This window comes from Plectropomus leopardus, chromosome 10, assembly GCF_008729295.1.
Source record: "Plectropomus leopardus isolate mb chromosome 10, YSFRI_Pleo_2.0, whole genome shotgun sequence".
NCBI classification, from domain to species: domain Eukaryota; kingdom Metazoa; phylum Chordata; class Actinopteri; order Perciformes; family Serranidae; genus Plectropomus; species Plectropomus leopardus.
Window position 1 is genome coordinate 14,978,479 of NC_056472.1, and position 16,503 is coordinate 14,994,981.

The window sequence follows — 16,503 nt, forward strand, 5'->3', positions numbered from 1 at the left end:
AATACTGTAACCAAAGAGATTGCATGGAAAGATTTGCATTCACCACTGCTGCCTGTCTTGCCTGCCTTTCAACAACAGATGACAATAAAAACAAACAACACGGTCTCCAAACTTGCTAAATCTTAAAGAATAAAACTAAGAAAAAAAACAGGAAATTCTGCAACAAGCATTAAATTGAATGTCATCCTGGTTTCAACAGCAGAATAAGCTGAAATGTGTTTATCGCCATCAAAACAAGCCAACTTATGAAACATTTTTAAAATACAAAAGGGACTGAGGCATTTTTCTCTTTTCTTTGGTGTTTGTTTCATTTGAAGACGAAAAACAGTTAAGTTCAATGCTCTAATTCCATGACTACGGTTATGATTGTATTTTTCATTTGAGTGTAGGCAACAGTGAATTGTATTTTAAACCCCATGATGAAGATGGAGACTGAAACTCTCACTCCTGAGTTTTTAACCTCTTTATTCAAGTCTGTGAGGAAATCGACAGATTAAAGCCTTTTAAGCTTTCTTCATGAAGACTGCCCTGGATCGTTCCTTTTTGCTCGACATCTAAGTAAATCAGACAACTTGTAAACTAAAAATAAAACGTTTAATGTGTCAAAGCCCTTATACTTTACATACTTTACCACCACTCCTACACAATCTGTTAGAGCTTTATGTTGTAGTGTTTTAGGGGCATTGTTGTTTATGGAGATGGTCCAAAATTCCTTTAACCCTTTGAAACCTGTGCAAATTGCCTTGATTTCTTTAAAACAAAAAAAAACTAGGAAGAAGACAATGAGCAATGTAAGCAGAAATTACCCAAAAATTAGTGAGAAATTAGTAAAAAGAACAAGAAAATTAACTGAAAATTAGTAACAAAAGAAGATGATGAGAACATGACCCAGAAATACGCTTAAAATGTATAATAATTCTACAGTAAATATGTAATTATGATAATTATAGATATATTTTCCCTAGCTTATTTTAAAATCACTTTCTAATTCTATGAATTTCATGCAATTTACGGAACATTTCTAACCGAGTTTTTCATTGCCTTTTTTTGTTTTTGAAAGAAATCAAACTTATTTCTCCGTGTTCAAATGGTTAAATACTTGTGAAAGATATCTGAAAGCAGCACAAGAAGAGTGCTGTCACTCCAAGTTTCAAAGGGTTAATTTCTGACCTCTACAATAAAAGTACAGTCGAAACGAAGAGAAAGTGCACCACTTGTAGGTAGGTTTGCGTAACTACAGATGTTTTTCTGGCCTAAAATATTTTCTGAAACGACACTGCAATTATCCAAGCACACAAGAAATGACATGGTGGCACCAGTCAATTTCAAACACTTATATAAAAGCATGTTTATATCCATCGTAATCTTTCTTTCACACAGCCACAAATAAACTGACCACAGTTAATGCACACAGTCTTCAAACAAATCAATAAGTTGTACAGACAGGCTGCACTTTTGGGCTCCATCTCTGCTGTGAAGGCTTTCATTATGGATCTGGAAGCTGGTCACTCACTGCTGAGCGATGCACAACTGGGCCAATGTCACAGAACTAAACATTTATTGTATGACCCCATTCACACCTGGCTGCACAGCCTAAATTTAAACAAAGGAAACTCATATCCTTTATTTAACCAGGTAAAAGACTCACTTAGATTTAAAATCTCTTTTGCAAGAGTGACCTGGCCAGCTTAAAACAAGGTTACAACAACAACAAATACATACAGACAAATACAACTATAAAACAAATACAACTATCACACAATACAAAGAGCGAGCACAATCTCCAGTTAAAATGCAAAAAGTGCAATCATCAAATTTCATTATCATTGGAGTAGCAGTCACATTGACCATTAGTGCTATTTTCTGACCTTTTAAAAGTGACTTAAACCCCCCATAGTGATCAGCTCAGACAGTTTTACATCCTTCTGTAAGTTATTCCAAGTGGAGGGGGCAGCAAATTTAAAAGCTTTTTTGCCAAGTTCTGTGTGAACCTTGGGGACCGACATCAAAAGTGAGAGCTGTGAGAGCGTAGGCCATACATAAACAATAAGGAACTAGCCCAAGTAGACTCTTATATATAGAAACCGACCAATGTGAGCCTGCAGACAGACAGAGAAGGCCAATTAGCAGCAGCGTACAATGTACAGTGGTGTACGCTGTACCCATGCACCATGTAAAGAAGGACACATTATAAAAGCTACAACTTCTTCCTGGAATCCCTTTGAACCAAATAATTTACCTGTTGATTGTGAAATGGAATGCACACAGCTAGGAAATTTCCCAAAGGACAAGATGGGAATGCAGAGTTTGATAAACCTTTTGGGTTTAATGACCAACTAATGTATTTGATGATTAAAACCGATAATTAAGCCAAGTACAGCAAAATGAATTTAGTCTATTGTGCTCAATGTCTGTAACATATGACCAAAGTGATCTTTATTAGCGAATGTAACATTCAAACTCTTTTCGAGTGTGATCACTCACAGCAAAGGCAAGGCAGCTTTATTTGTAAAGGGAATTTCATACAACAGTGCAGTTTAAAGTGCTTTACAGAGCAATGAAATATAAAACATAAAGAATAATATATAAATATTAAAGATAGTAAAATAGTAAAGAGATAAGATAGAAAAGATAAAATGAATTACTAAATGATTTAGTGCAGACAAGAGGTGCAAAGATAAAAAAAAAAAAAAAAAAAGATTATTTAAAATGATTTAAAATCAAGTTTAAGAATAAGTTTGCAGTCATTACTGGGTGGAGTAGGCAGTGTAAAAAAGGAGCAATATTACTTTTGAGCTAAAAGTGGTCAGAGTCTGGGCTTGTCTAACATCATCTAGGAGGATTTGCCAGGTTTTCACTGTATGATAATGAAACATTGCTTCACCGGCCAGTCCCAGATGTCCTGGGTGTCCTAGAAGGTTCATTTGTCACAAGCATTTTCCAAAAATAATAAAAAGTTGGATTATATCCAATTTGTTATTTTCAATCGTATCTTGCCTATAGCATAACATTACATCAAGTGTATTTTATTTTTTATTTTAAGTTGGCAATATCAATCCAAAACATTTGGGTGTAAATACATAGATTTTTTTTTTTTTTCAAGCCTGGATACTTCCTTAAGCTTGTTATTTACACGATATAAATTATAAATGTTTCGTGTGTTTTTTCCCCCATTGTATATCATTAAATAAGGATGACCAAAAAATATCTAGATGAAGAGGTAGGAACAGAACTTATTGTGTGTCTAATATTTTTGTTAGAGTACTTCTCTTTTATTGGTCTGCTAGGGGTCTGCTACATGTAGTTGCCTTGGAGACAGTGACGCCACCATTCAAACCGCGAAGCATAGCATTTTGGGATACCTTTCCCCATCATGGCGGATAAGGTAGTCGGCTAACGTAAACGGTTAGCATATTCAACGATTGTTTGGAGCCACACGTTAAAGGTCTGCAGCTATCCGGCGTTTTCTTCAAGCGGACTGCCTCCGCCGAACATAAACTGGGTAATGATCTTCTACAGAATCAATAGCTATGATTGGCGAACGAACTTGCTTTGTTGAAACAAGTAGCAGCTAAATGCCCTAGCTAGTTTGAATAGCTACGAGCATGCTAACGTAGCTAGCGGTAATGGTGGTGAACGAGTTGGCAGTGGGTCGCCGCTTTTAGGCCGCGGCGTGCAGGCAGCATGTTTGGCTCTCACGGCGTGTGCATTGTCCAACTGGTAATATCGCGAAACGATTGGCGTTTAAGGGAATAACCGCTGTGTAAATAAAATCACAGCCATTGTTACGATAACTTATGATATTGTTAGCTAGCCGCAGCGATCTGTGAATGAATGTTAGCGCAGGCCTGACAGTGATCAGTATTATCTAACGTCCGTTGCCGCTTCAAACTTTTTTCTTTTTTTGCTTCTGTAACCCATACCACTTTAGCCTAGTGATATGTTTTTATAAAATATTATTGTTGTATCTCAAAAGTGTTTAATATTATAAACGTAAAGCTGGGCTAACGTTGTAGTAGCTAACGTGTCTTTTATCTAAAATAACATGTCGGCAGTCGTACCTTGGAAGGCTAACATTAGCATTAACCGAAGCGGTATCATTCACTAGCTGGATGTTGTGGCTACATAACTTCAAATGTTGGTGGCATACAATTTTAGTGTAATTGTTTTTGGATAAGTAACGAATGCTGAATGTAAGTTAATTGTTCCCGCCAATAATTTTTATATGTGACTTGAGTAAATACTGTGAGAATGTGGCTTCACTAAGAGTAGCATTGCTTCTCACGTGTTCTTTTTAAGGGGAAAATATTCATTTACAAAAAAACAAGGCATAGATATCGTAACCACATAGAATACTTAATACTTACTTACCCATGCATAAGGCACATCAGTCAAGAAATAGAACTCAAATAATATAGTAAAGAATACAATAAAAATAATATAACAAAAATATCAGGACAAAACGCTAAATAAAACAAAGGTAGATTAAAGCAGTAATAACTTGTAGTCTGCAGTTTTCTGTAGTTACTCTAGGTGTTTTCCTTTCATTAGTCTTAAAGCACCAAAGTAGTTGTTAAAAGGTACCTTTTGAAAGACAGAAAAGGGATTTCACTTTTCTCCATTTGGTTGTATGGATTAAGTATTTTGCCGGGGGTATCAGAAGGTTCAATAAAAAGTCACTCTTACTGTCCTTTATGTTAATACCCAACACGATATTTCCTCTTTTGAGAGGAGCAAGCAGTTGGATTTAGGTTGACTAACAGTCCTGCAAATCCTCCCAGAATGCTGCAGAGAAAATACATTGGAAAAACAGATGATCACTTCTTTCAATTTCAGTCCCACAAAAGTTCAAGAGAGTTACTTTGGACTTTCAGGATAAGTAATGTATTTTAGATAGCCACTTCTTTATGTCTGCTTCTTTAAATAGTTGAATAATGGAGTTTCTATTTGATCATATTGTGTACAATATATACAGTGTAGTTCAGGTGGTGACGTACCAATTTATTTGAGTTTTCAAAGTAAAATCACGCCTTTTAAAATTGAAGCACAGGCAGATTTATCACACACAACTTTCTATCTATATTTTGGACTAATTCTGACTGAAACATGAATTGTTTTGTTACGTTTGTATGGTAGCAGGGCTAATGTTGGCTTTATTAAAGCTTTAAAATTGTAGGTTGTCTGTCTAAGGTTTCATGCTTAAGTCATACACAGAATTTGATCAATATTATCATTTTTTAAAAGCTTTTCAGAAATAATAAGGTGATATTTGTGCATACACAAAAGACCCATTGGCCAACCTCTACATCTAGTTATGGACTTTGCTTTCTTTAGCAGTCTGGCCTCAGGGTAGTCTGAGAGATGCTGCAAGGAGTAGTACAAAGTTACCTTTGTTGGGTTAGGAATGGGTCTGAATGTTTTGTCTTCTTGTCATGCCATTGACCTTTTTCTACCAGTGCTCCTATATTTAAGTGCTGACAGACCATGTTTATTACATCTTTGGTCACATCTCAGTCAGTGGTGTCAAAAGCAAGTATTTTGCCTCAGGCAGGTTGCAATGTGCTGATCTGTTGGAAGACACATGCCACTGTTCACTTGCATCTCTTGTTTTACTTATTTGACTCTTTGCAAACTAACTGAAAAGTGTGTCTACAGACTGCTAATTCAAAAGCAAAGGGTAATCAGCTGCTTTGCTTTCCACCAAGTTATCTTATCAACTATCAATATTTGTGCTTAGACATACTTAAGGTTTAACTACGCTTTGAGGTTTTGTGTTCAAGGACAAGCTGTTGAGTTTGCAACTCAAACCGTCAAATTGTTGACCCAAAGAATAATGTGGTTGAAAAACGCAAAATGCTTAAGTTACTATTCCTTTGTTTCCTTTGCCAGTGTTGAGTGAGGGACGCCAGCAGCACACCAGTAACATTCAGTGGGCCATTTATAATAGAAGGAGCACTGGCACAATGGAATGTGCAGTGGACATCCCCTCAGGTGAGTAATGGCTAAATGGATAAGACACAGTTACTTTTTTTTTTTTATAATTTTGACTCATTTTGATTAAGTTCCTTTTGCTGCTGTTTTCTCCTAGATTTCAGATTTGACATACTAGTTTGTCATAAAAGTCAATTTGAAAGCTGCATTTTGTGACATGGCCAGTCAAGTTTTTGTCAAGGTTTTTTTTGTTGTTGTTGTTATTTTTAAGCTTCAAGTTGGAAAGATGTCACTGCACATGCTCTTCTTTGATGCAGTTAATTGTTTAAAGTGGTGGCAGGAATAAACTACACTAGGCATGTTCACCAATACAAAGAAAAAAAGTCAGTGCGGTTTCTCATGCCATGGCTTGTTATGGATATTCCATCTGTATGGAGCAAACAGCATTATATCAAATACTGCATTGTCAAGTTGAAAGGCTAAACAATGTCTTTCAACCATACATCAATTTACTCTTTGTATACCTTTCACATTTTACAGAGTGAAATAAATTAGATTAAATTAATTTATTTTTATGCACAGCATTTATCAAGTAACGTGCTCTAGGTTTTATGCATGTTAAAGATTTGCTAAATACTTGTTTTACCTGAATAACTGACTGCCCTGTGCAGGTGAGAATGAGGCCCCTGAGAAAGACGACGTGAATGCCAAGGAAGGGAATGAGCCACCCCACAAGAAAAACAAGAAGCACAGAAAACACAAGAGCAAGAAGAAGAAGAGGAAGAGAAAGGGGGAAAAGGAGAGCAGCTCAGAATCTGGTGCTGAGTCAGATGTGGAGCCTCCGCCACCAAGGCCTGTCAGGGCCACCAGAGCCAGGTCAGAAGTAAAATTTAATTGAAAAACATTGTGTTAACTAGATGTCTGAGACTTGGTAGATGTATTCTATCAGCATGTTTTCATTTAATTGTATTAAATTCAGAAAGATAAAGTATGTGATAGTAAGCACATCTTTGTTTCAGCATGTCACCTATATATTTTGGTTCAGTATTTCACATCTTTTACTGATCAGATTTTATTTTCGAGCCGTTGCCACAGGTTTTGTACATAAATTGCCAGTATAGAATGCTTTAAGACATTTTCATTCTACAAAAGTATTTTCAGCACTACACAATGGAATCTGTGGGTTGTACAATGATCTTATTTACGTGTAAAAAATGTCAGCATAGTGTGGAATATGAGGTGTAAGGCACAGGGCCCTAAGCCACATATTGACACGGATGTTATTTTTTTAAATATGGTTTGAAATCCAATTTTCCCATTTTATCAGGGGAGAGTTGTCTAAGAAAAAATACCAACCCCACTAAAAGGATTTTTTATACCTAAACAAGATTTGCACCTAACCCAAACAATTGTGTATTTTTGTATTGGTAACTTAAAATGTACTCATTAAGAAGGATAAAGTTCAGAATTTTTTATTTTTCCTGTGTTTGTAGTGCCAGACTGGCAGCAGCTGCAGGAGCTGGAGACCCAGCTGGGTTGAAGGAGGAGGGCAAGAAGGATGTAATTACAGGTGGGAGACCCTCACACACACATAATTCATATTTTCTTTGAAAGTGATTAATTAATTCCCATTAAGTGTTATTTATTTAATTATTTATTTATTTATTTATTTAAAATCATCACTTCTACTCAGATCGTGCAGACACGGAGGGTGATGCCAAATCCAAGAAACACAAAAGACACGCTGCCAAGAAGAAGAAAAAGAAGAGGAAGAAAGATGAAAAGCAGGAAAAGAAATCCCCATCTCGCTCCCCATCTGAAAGCAGCTCGGCTTCAGGCTCTGAGTCTGAGGGTGAAGGAGGGAAAGGGGCTGGTGATGGAAAATACTCTCCTGCTGCAGTATCAGACCTGCAGGAACCAGTCTCCAAATTGGTTTCTAAAAGCAAACGAGGGGAGAAATCTGAGCTGCTTGGAGTGAAGAAAGAGGAGACATCAGATATGGACGTGTCCCCAACAGGAGGAAAGGAAAATAATCGATCAGAAAAAGAAATGAAGTTGGCCTCTGCAGACCAGAATGAGATAACACAAACAGCAACAGTAAAGGTTAAGACAGAAGGTAGTCTCACTGATGGTACATTCAGCCATGCCCAGGAACTCCCTGACATCATCCCTAAACAGGAAGGTGCTCCAGCAAGAGATGACCCAGGCCTTAAAGATCGGGCAAATTCAGTTCAGAAGTCCACGTCTCCTTCCCCTCCCAGGGTTTTAGACATTAAGAGGTCTGGGTCAAGTCATAGTCGTTCACCTAGTCCTAGTAGGGAGCAGTCTGACGGGCAAACGGCAGCAGCGATAAAAGAACGGTCAAGAACCCATTCCAGGTCACCCTCAAAGGGAAAACGATCTACAAGTCCTCTAAAGACTCGGCAGCTTTCCCGCTCTCAGTCCCCCAAATCTAAGAGGAGGTCACTTTCCCCATCCCCAAAGTCTCCAAAGAGAGTCACCCGTCAGTCCCGGTCCACCTCTCGCTCCCTCACTCCCAAGAAGAAGGTGTCAAAGTCTCCAAGGAGGTCCAAGTCTCCTAAACGTCGGAGGAGTTCACTTTCTGTTTCTCCAAAACGACGCAGAAGTTCCCATTCTCCCAAAAGAAAGGTGTCACGATCCCCTAAACGGGGCGGGCGCAGGTCCCCCTCTCTGTCTCGGTCTCCAAGGAAAAGTCGAAGGTCAGAATCACGTTCCCGTGGAGGCACAAGGCACTCTAGGGCACGCTCACCTAGACGAGGTGGTGCAGCCAGCAGGCGTTCAAGGTCACGTTCTGTCACTAGAACCCGTCGCTCCAGTTCTAGATCAAGGCGCCCTGTTCGTCGCTCCAGGTCGAGGTCACCAGCAAGGCGTACAGGAGGCAGGCGCTCCAGGAGTCGATCCTTGTCTCGACGTAGGAGGTCACCACCCCCCAGATCCCGCCGCTCACGCTCCCGGTCGGTCCGCAGGAGCAGGCGCACTCGGTCACGTTCCGTTGTAGTCCTGAAGCGCAACCGGCGTTCCAGATCAAGGACTCCCAGAAAACGGACCAAATCCCGGTCGCCAGTCAGAAGGCGCTCCCGTTCCCCCGCCAGGAGAAATCGTTCTCCACCAAGGTCTAGCAAACGTTCCAAATCTCGCTCGCTGTCTCGAAGGCATCGGTCAAAGTCACACTCACCATTACCTGTTAAGAGGAGGTCCAAATCTCCCAGGAAGAGTGGAAGAAGGTCGAAGTCTAAATCTGTCTCGGCCGGTTTGAACAGATCTAAGTCCAGGTCCAGGTCTGTGTCAAGTGATGAACACTCTGACAGCTCCTCCCCAGCAAGATCCACATCCTCGTCTCCTGTCAAGGAGAGGAAGGCTTCCTCTCCTGAGGCAGAGCAGACAGATGGAGAAAGTGGAGGATTTTCAGTTACAACAGGTCAGACTTTTTTTCTTCAATTGCTGTGTTTCTAAAGGATAATTTCACCCACAAAAGGTCCATTTTTATATCAGTTACTCATTGCGTGTTGAGTTTAACTCGTAAAAAATAAACTTTGTTCTTCTTCCATGTCTCCACAGTAAATGGAGAATCCAAAATAGGCAAACATTATTCATGAAATGACGTTAACAGGCTTTTTTAACGGCAGCAAAACTATATCCTAGCATCCTTTTACAAACTCTCACACAACTTCTGCAGTATAATCTTGGTCTCATTTATTCAGTCAAATGCTCAGTGCTTCACAAACACATCGATTTTGCTAAAAAGTTGCGATTCAGAACACTCCCATAAACATCAGAGTGGCATGCCTTGGCACACATGTGCTCTCGATGTCTGCACAAGCAGAGCAAATATGCAGAATCATGATCAGAGTGAGCTAGTCATGGGCAGAAGTGGTTTATATGGTAACGTTTAAGTGAAAATGCATGTGTTTGGGAGATACTGAGCAACCGACTGGATAAATCAGACTAGGATTATACTGCAGGAGAGATGGTAAACAGATGTATTGATATAGTTTTGCTGTTCTTAAATGCTCCTCCAGCATATTTTAATTCATGAAGAATGTTTACCTTTTTTGGATTCTCCATTCACCATGCAGGCATGTGAAAAACAGTTCATGAATTCAAGGTACCACATGGTGAGTAACTGATACAAAAATGGCAAACTGCAATAACTTAAGTTCTTGTATCTGCTCTCCTTCTATTACAAAAACCAAAGTGAATCTTAAATCTCTGTTCTCCACAAACTGGGCCCTTTATTTGTAAACCAATTTGATGTGTAACATTGACTTGACAACAGTTTTACAACTCATATACGTATTGCCCACACTCAAAATCAAAATCAGATAACAGTGAAGTTACTCTCCATCCCTCACACCTTCAAGACACTTGGAGTTGGTAGACATCTTGCTCCTTGTTTGCTCTTTTTAACTAGCAGTGAATATTTATTATGGCATACTTCTATTGTCTAGTTTAAAGTATAGACTCCAAAAAGAAGGAGCTCAGTTCCCCAGTAATATTTGTTAATGTTGTCTTATAATGGCTAAACATGTCTCAACATGTACCATGCAGGTGGCTGGAAACCTGTGCCCTCAGCAGCTGCCTCCAGTTCTCAAGCTGGAAGTTCCTCCGATACCTTGCAGGAGCAATCTAAAGGACTTTCTCCCAACCATAACAAGCAACAGAGTGAGCGCGCCAGCTCATCTAATGAACGGGATGCTTCCAGGTCCAGATCTGGTTCCAGAGATCCCGGCACTGACCCTGATGGGTCAGATTGTTCGCAACACTCAGACGAAGAAGAGGATTCTTCCTCTCCAATTAAAACGGCATTTAAAGGCCAGAGAAGCTCCTCAGGTTCAGCATCTCCGCAGGTGCAGAAGAAGCAGCTGTCCCCCTCACCCACAGATCGCAGGAAACTTTCACGCTCAACTTCTTCACCTCGACGATCGGCATCCAAGTCTACATCAAGAAGGAAGCAGTCTAGGTGTGTTATTTGTGTATGCGCCTGCCCCACATCACAAATCAGGGTCCTATATGCCCTATATGTCCGAAAGTGTATTAAATGTTATGAAATGAAAAACCGGGAACTTCAAAGGTATCTAGCTGCCAGGCCCAATGCTGAAATTATGATGCACTAGTAAGTCAGTATTGTACATATGTGCAGTTTTTCATCAGTCTTATTGTTCACCTCTCCCAGGTCCAAGTCTCCTGTAAGGAAAAGAGAATCTGTCTCTCCATCGGAAAGAAAGAAACGTCGATCTAAATCTCGGAGTCCTGCTCGGCGGCGGAGGTCGCGTTCTGCTGGGCGGCGTAGGCGGTCACGCTCCAAATCACGAACCAGAGCTCGCCGATCCAAGTCCCGTTCTCCAACACGAAAGAGACGATCCCGCTCACCCAATGCCCGTGGAAGGAGGAGGTCCAAGTCCACAGACCGAAGCAAGAGATCCAGGAGTCGCTCCACAGGCCGGAGGAAAAGGTCAGGAGACAGAAGCAGGAGATCAAGGTCTCGTTCTTCTGACCGCAGACGCAGGTCTAGGTCGAGGGGTCGAGGGAGGCGCCCAGTATTTCGCAGTCGTTCCTTCGATAGGCGAGACAGGTGGAAAAGGGAACCTAGCCACTCTCCAGTTCTCATTCTACGCAAACAGCGCCGCTCAGGGTCCCGGACACGACGCAGCACCAGCAAGACTCCTCCACGGCTGACTGAACTGGGTAAAAACATTATGATGGTCACTAATGACAGTCACACTTAAGTCACACCATTTATAACCATTAACCTAAATTTTTTGTAAGAATTCTTTTCCACTCAGCTCGTATGCTTAATCTGACCCCTTTTCCCTCTCTGTGTGCTGTTGTTGCTTTACCCCTCCCTCTCTTTCTTCAGATAAGGACCAGTTACTGGAGATAGCCAAAGCTAATGCTGCTGCCATGTGTGCTAAGGCGGGGGTGCCCATTCCTGAGAGTCTTCGGCCAAAAGCCATCCTCCAGCTCCCTCTACCCACTCCATCTCCCGCCCCCCTCTCCCTACCTCTACCGTTACCTCTACCAATGGGCATGGGGATGCCCAACATGCCGAATATGCCCAACATGGGTCCAATGGGGCTACCCAATATTCCAGGAATGCCCAGCATGTCAAACATCACCATGAGTGCCGCTATGGCAAGTATGACAGCAGCTACTATGACAGCTGCCTTGACCAACATGGGTGCCCTGGCGGCCATGCCTCCCCTTGCCCCGCTTCCTACCATCACTAACAAGCCTCCCCCATGTCTCGCCCCACCAACACCAACCCTTAACCTGGACCACATCGAGGAAGCAAAGAGGAAGGTCACTCAGCAAGCGAACATACACACCATCAAGGAGCTTACAGAGGTAAATGGCTGTGTGTTTTTCAGGGCTCCAGACTAACTTTTCCTCTAGTAACAGTTGTGCAACCAACTTTCTTAGTTGGTCACGCCAGCACATGATTTGGTTGCACCCTTTTTTCATTTCTATTATTATTTTAATTGTTTTTTTTTTTTTTTTTTTTTTTTCAAATTAATATCTGATTGCCAAAAAACAAATGAGTCGAGCAGTCACGGATACTTATCGCCTCCGGCTCCGATCAGCATTGATGCTCGGGTGAACGTGCTAATATCAGCTCCTTAATCGACAAGATGTAATGACGGGACGCCACTAATTACCGTCCATCTGCACCCAAGCAGAGCTAAACATAGCTCCAAATTAGTCTGCACTGAGTTTGAAAGAAAGACTGATTAAGAGATCTATAAAGAGAAGTAACCATAAAGTTTAGAGACCTCTGTCCATTGTTTAGCTCCGGCATGTCTGTGACATCAAACTGAATTACCAAAACAAAACACACACTCACTGAAAAGCATACTTGTTTGCTGCAGTGTGTTCAAAGCTCTGCTCTCCTGGCAATGGGAAAGCAGTCAATAGCATATTTTTAGCGGGTTTACCCGTGTTTGAAAAACTTGTGTGCACACGATAATTTTGATTGGAAAAGGGTAAGGCAATAGCCCGTCAATTCTGATGGCTGCCGTGCCGAGACTGGAGCTGCTGCACTGGTTAATCAGAGCTGTCTTGAACATAAGGCAGCAGATATTACTGAAGTTGTAATAAACATCACAATCCAATATGCTGAAGTTGCAAAAACACCCAGTGTTTCCCCCGGGTAACGTTATACTGATAGTAGTAGTAAGTAAAGTTACTGGATGCAACTTCAGTTCTGTGAGAATAAGAACTGCACTGAGAGGAAGAGGAAGTGAGGCAACATCTGGGCGTAGTGAGAGATGTGACCCTATAACAATTTATTAAATATGCAGCCCAATGAGGATACAGACATTTCATACACTGGACATATTTAACACAGGCCTGACAATATGCATTTAACACGTGTTAGACCCATGTATGAGTGACCTCAGTCTGCGTCATGCACTTGCATGAATGTAACCACAAGAAATTTTAACAAGCCCCCTCACCAAAAATTGTCAGACTGATCATTTTGGTCACAGTCCAGAGCCCTGTGTACATGCTTGATAAAAACGATGTTGAATGAAAGAATGTTGAAGTGTGAGTAACGTGGTTGTGTTTTTCAGGATATTTACTATGCAAGTAGCTGATTTGTTTTTGTCTGTCTTTGTAGAAGTGTAAGATGATTGCGAATAGCAAGGAGGAGATGGCCATTGCTAAACCCCATGTCTCAGATGATGAAAGCTAAAATTGCCAAGCCCTCACGGTAACATTTTTATTCTTCCACTTTTTTGTCAGTCTATGTCCTTGTCTTTATACTCATGTTTTATTCATTCCATTGTGAGCATTGGCTGTTTTATAACAACTGATATTAAAAAGTTTTTGCATAGCATGATTCCCTTTCCAAACTTGATGTATTAATATTTAAGTGCTACTTTTTCAGCAACTGAATTATTCATATGTATTTTTAAGCTTATTAACTTGATGTCAACCTTGTTTGGTTGATCATCAGTGCAGTGGCAACATACTCATTCGCTCAGTTTGGAATCAATTTCTCTATTCTGCCATGCCGTAATCAGTAAAATACTTATCCTTCCACCTTTGTCTTGTCTTCTCTACATTTTAACTTGTTTAAAGACCCACATTAGCTCTTTGGCTCACTGGTCAGTTATAATGTCATCAGCCTCCCTCATTGTATTGTTCCTCTGCATATTAAATAGACATGTTGTAGATATAATTAAACCTAATGTTCTCTGTTGACATCAAATGATGAACAAACTTTGATCTTTTTTTCTCTTTGTCTGCACACAGCCGCTCCTTAAAGGACTGAAGGAAAATGTAAAAAAACAAATGCTTCACAGGAGGACCTACCTTCCCACAGTTCCCTCTGGCAGCCAGATGACTTGACTGAGCCTCATTAAACACCTAGAAAAAGAAAAGCACCCTAGTTGTCACAGTTACAATATAGGCGCACCAGCCACTGCCCCACCCAGCTCCCCAGTTTGTTTCAGTTTGTGTGAGAGAGTGACTGGCAGACTGCACCTGTGATACCACTGAGTAAACTGGACATACTGACATGTGCACAGTTGTATGACTGTAGAGTGTGTGTGTGTGTGTGCGTGCGTGTGTGTAGTGACTTTCACCACCAACTCCTCAGTGTTGCTGCTCATTTAAGCGGTCACTGTTGTAAAGACTGAAGAGAAAACAAACCAAACTAACTAGTGGCGCAAGTTTTTTTGTAAAAGATTAGTTTCTCTAAATTTGTTCTACTTCTATGCTTTCTTAAAGATTTGTGTTAAGTGGAGATTGTTTCCTTGTTCTGCTGTAATTCCCCCAGTTATCTCCAATCCCTGGTTTTATAAACAAAGAATGCAGACATAGTTTTTGGTAGAACCGCACATGTGATTTGTTTTGGGAAGCCTGGGTCTTCAGGACAGGAGAGTGACCACGTGTTGTGAATCCTGGAACAGGCTGCCACATCTGATTAATTTGAAGGAATGGAATAACTGAATATATTGGATGCAAAAAGAAGGTTTAAATTTGATTCACGAAGCATAACTAATTCAGTTTCCACTGTCCTGGGTGTGATTTTCATTCCCTCTATTTTAAACAGAATCAACCTTGTTTTTGACTCTGACCTGGTCTTTTGTTTGGGCTTTGTTGGGATTTTTTTTTTCCAACCTGAAAACATTATATTTGAACAGACATTTCATTTGCCACAGTTTTAACACCAATATCCTTACATGCAGTGTCATGTGTTTTGCAAAACACTATAATATACAATATAATTTCAGATTCACAAAGCACACCATTACTTTGTGCTTGCCATGATAGTGTTTTAAAACTAAAAGATGTTTGTTTGCGTGTAAACATTTCAAAGGTCGGATTTTACAATTTGTCATCTGGGCTTGATTTGAAAGCAGTGCTGGATGTGTACAGAGATCCTAGATGTTGGGAAGTTGCCAGCAGGACAGAAGCTACCATAATACCCTTAAATCTCAGATTCAGATCACAACTAAAATCTGACTGACTGGACATTGAGCCACCGTCCTTCAGTGATGTCAATGCATTGTTTTCCACATATTCATATATTTGTGGCCAGCTGCCACAGTAAAAACATCTGCCACCACAAATAGATTTTCTGGCGCTTTGAAATATGTACATATCATGCAGTGATTAATTTGACCCCACTCTCAGAGCGCTGAGTGTGCTGGTGTCAGACAGAGCAGTGGAACACCAGGCGCAGTTAAAGTAAAACCTAATTGTTTATTGTGCAGGGTCTAAAAGTTTGCATTCACTCACTCTGCACTCTGCTTTTCCCCTCATCCATCATTTTGATCAGCTCTGGCCAGATCAACTGATCAGTTATCCACGCCATAACTTAATGTTGCAAAGGGATAAATATAACTTGCCCTGCATTCACTGAACCACAAAAACGTCAGAATTTAGAGAGGAGGAAGGCTATTGCCACAAATAGAATTTTTTGAAACACTGCAATGTAACGTATTGTTAACCTAATAATACACCGGATGGATAAAAATATAACTTTTCACTGTAAATGGAGGTAATTATTACTTTTTAAGAATGTTTCTAATTCAAATTAATTAAATTAATTTCTGTGAGTGAAAACATACTCAACCATAGGCTTTTTTTTTTTTTAATAAATGTGCTTTAGATATGTTTTTGCCTTTCTGTTGCTGTTTACATTATTGAATTTATCTCGGTGGCTTCACACATGGAGAACATAGTTTATGTCATTGCGCTGGGGGTTAACTGATGACTTCTAGTGGTTATAAAATTGAGAAAGGGTCCCAAAACTGTGCCACTGTGGGAAAAAAATTGACAATCAGGTTCTTTGTCTTTTTTTACTGAAGCAAGAACTATAACCACATGAAGCACACATCTTGCAGCATTGTGTTCAGCTGGTAAATAGGAGAGAATTGTTATGATTAACATAATGTGTAGTAACACGCAAACATAATGAAAAACCCAACAAGCCCTTTTCATTTAATCCATTGATGCGTTAAATATCTGCTTGACTTGTAAATGCTGTTACCCTGGCCACTGGTAGATCTTCTGTGTCAGCAGTGTGTGGGGGAAATGGGC

The 16,503-nt window shown here is 40.3% G+C and overlaps 1 protein-coding gene across 1 annotated transcript; it reads left to right on the plus strand.

Moving 5' to 3' along the window:
* Positions 1-3,363: 3,363 nt before the first annotated feature.
* Positions 3,364-15,021, plus strand: sona (SON DNA and RNA binding protein a). The gene is made up of 10 exons (XM_042494306.1): positions 3,364-3,502; positions 5,890-5,991; positions 6,603-6,807; positions 7,425-7,501; positions 7,625-9,370; positions 10,501-10,912; positions 11,126-11,637; positions 11,810-12,297; positions 13,571-13,663; positions 14,209-15,021. Exons 2-9 carry the CDS (start codon positions 5,964-5,966, stop codon positions 13,643-13,645), a joined length of 3,543 nt encoding a protein of 1,180 aa, XP_042350240.1. The 5' UTR covers positions 3,364-3,502; positions 5,890-5,963; the 3' UTR covers positions 13,646-13,663; positions 14,209-15,021.
* Positions 15,022-16,503: the final 1,482 nt, after the last annotated feature.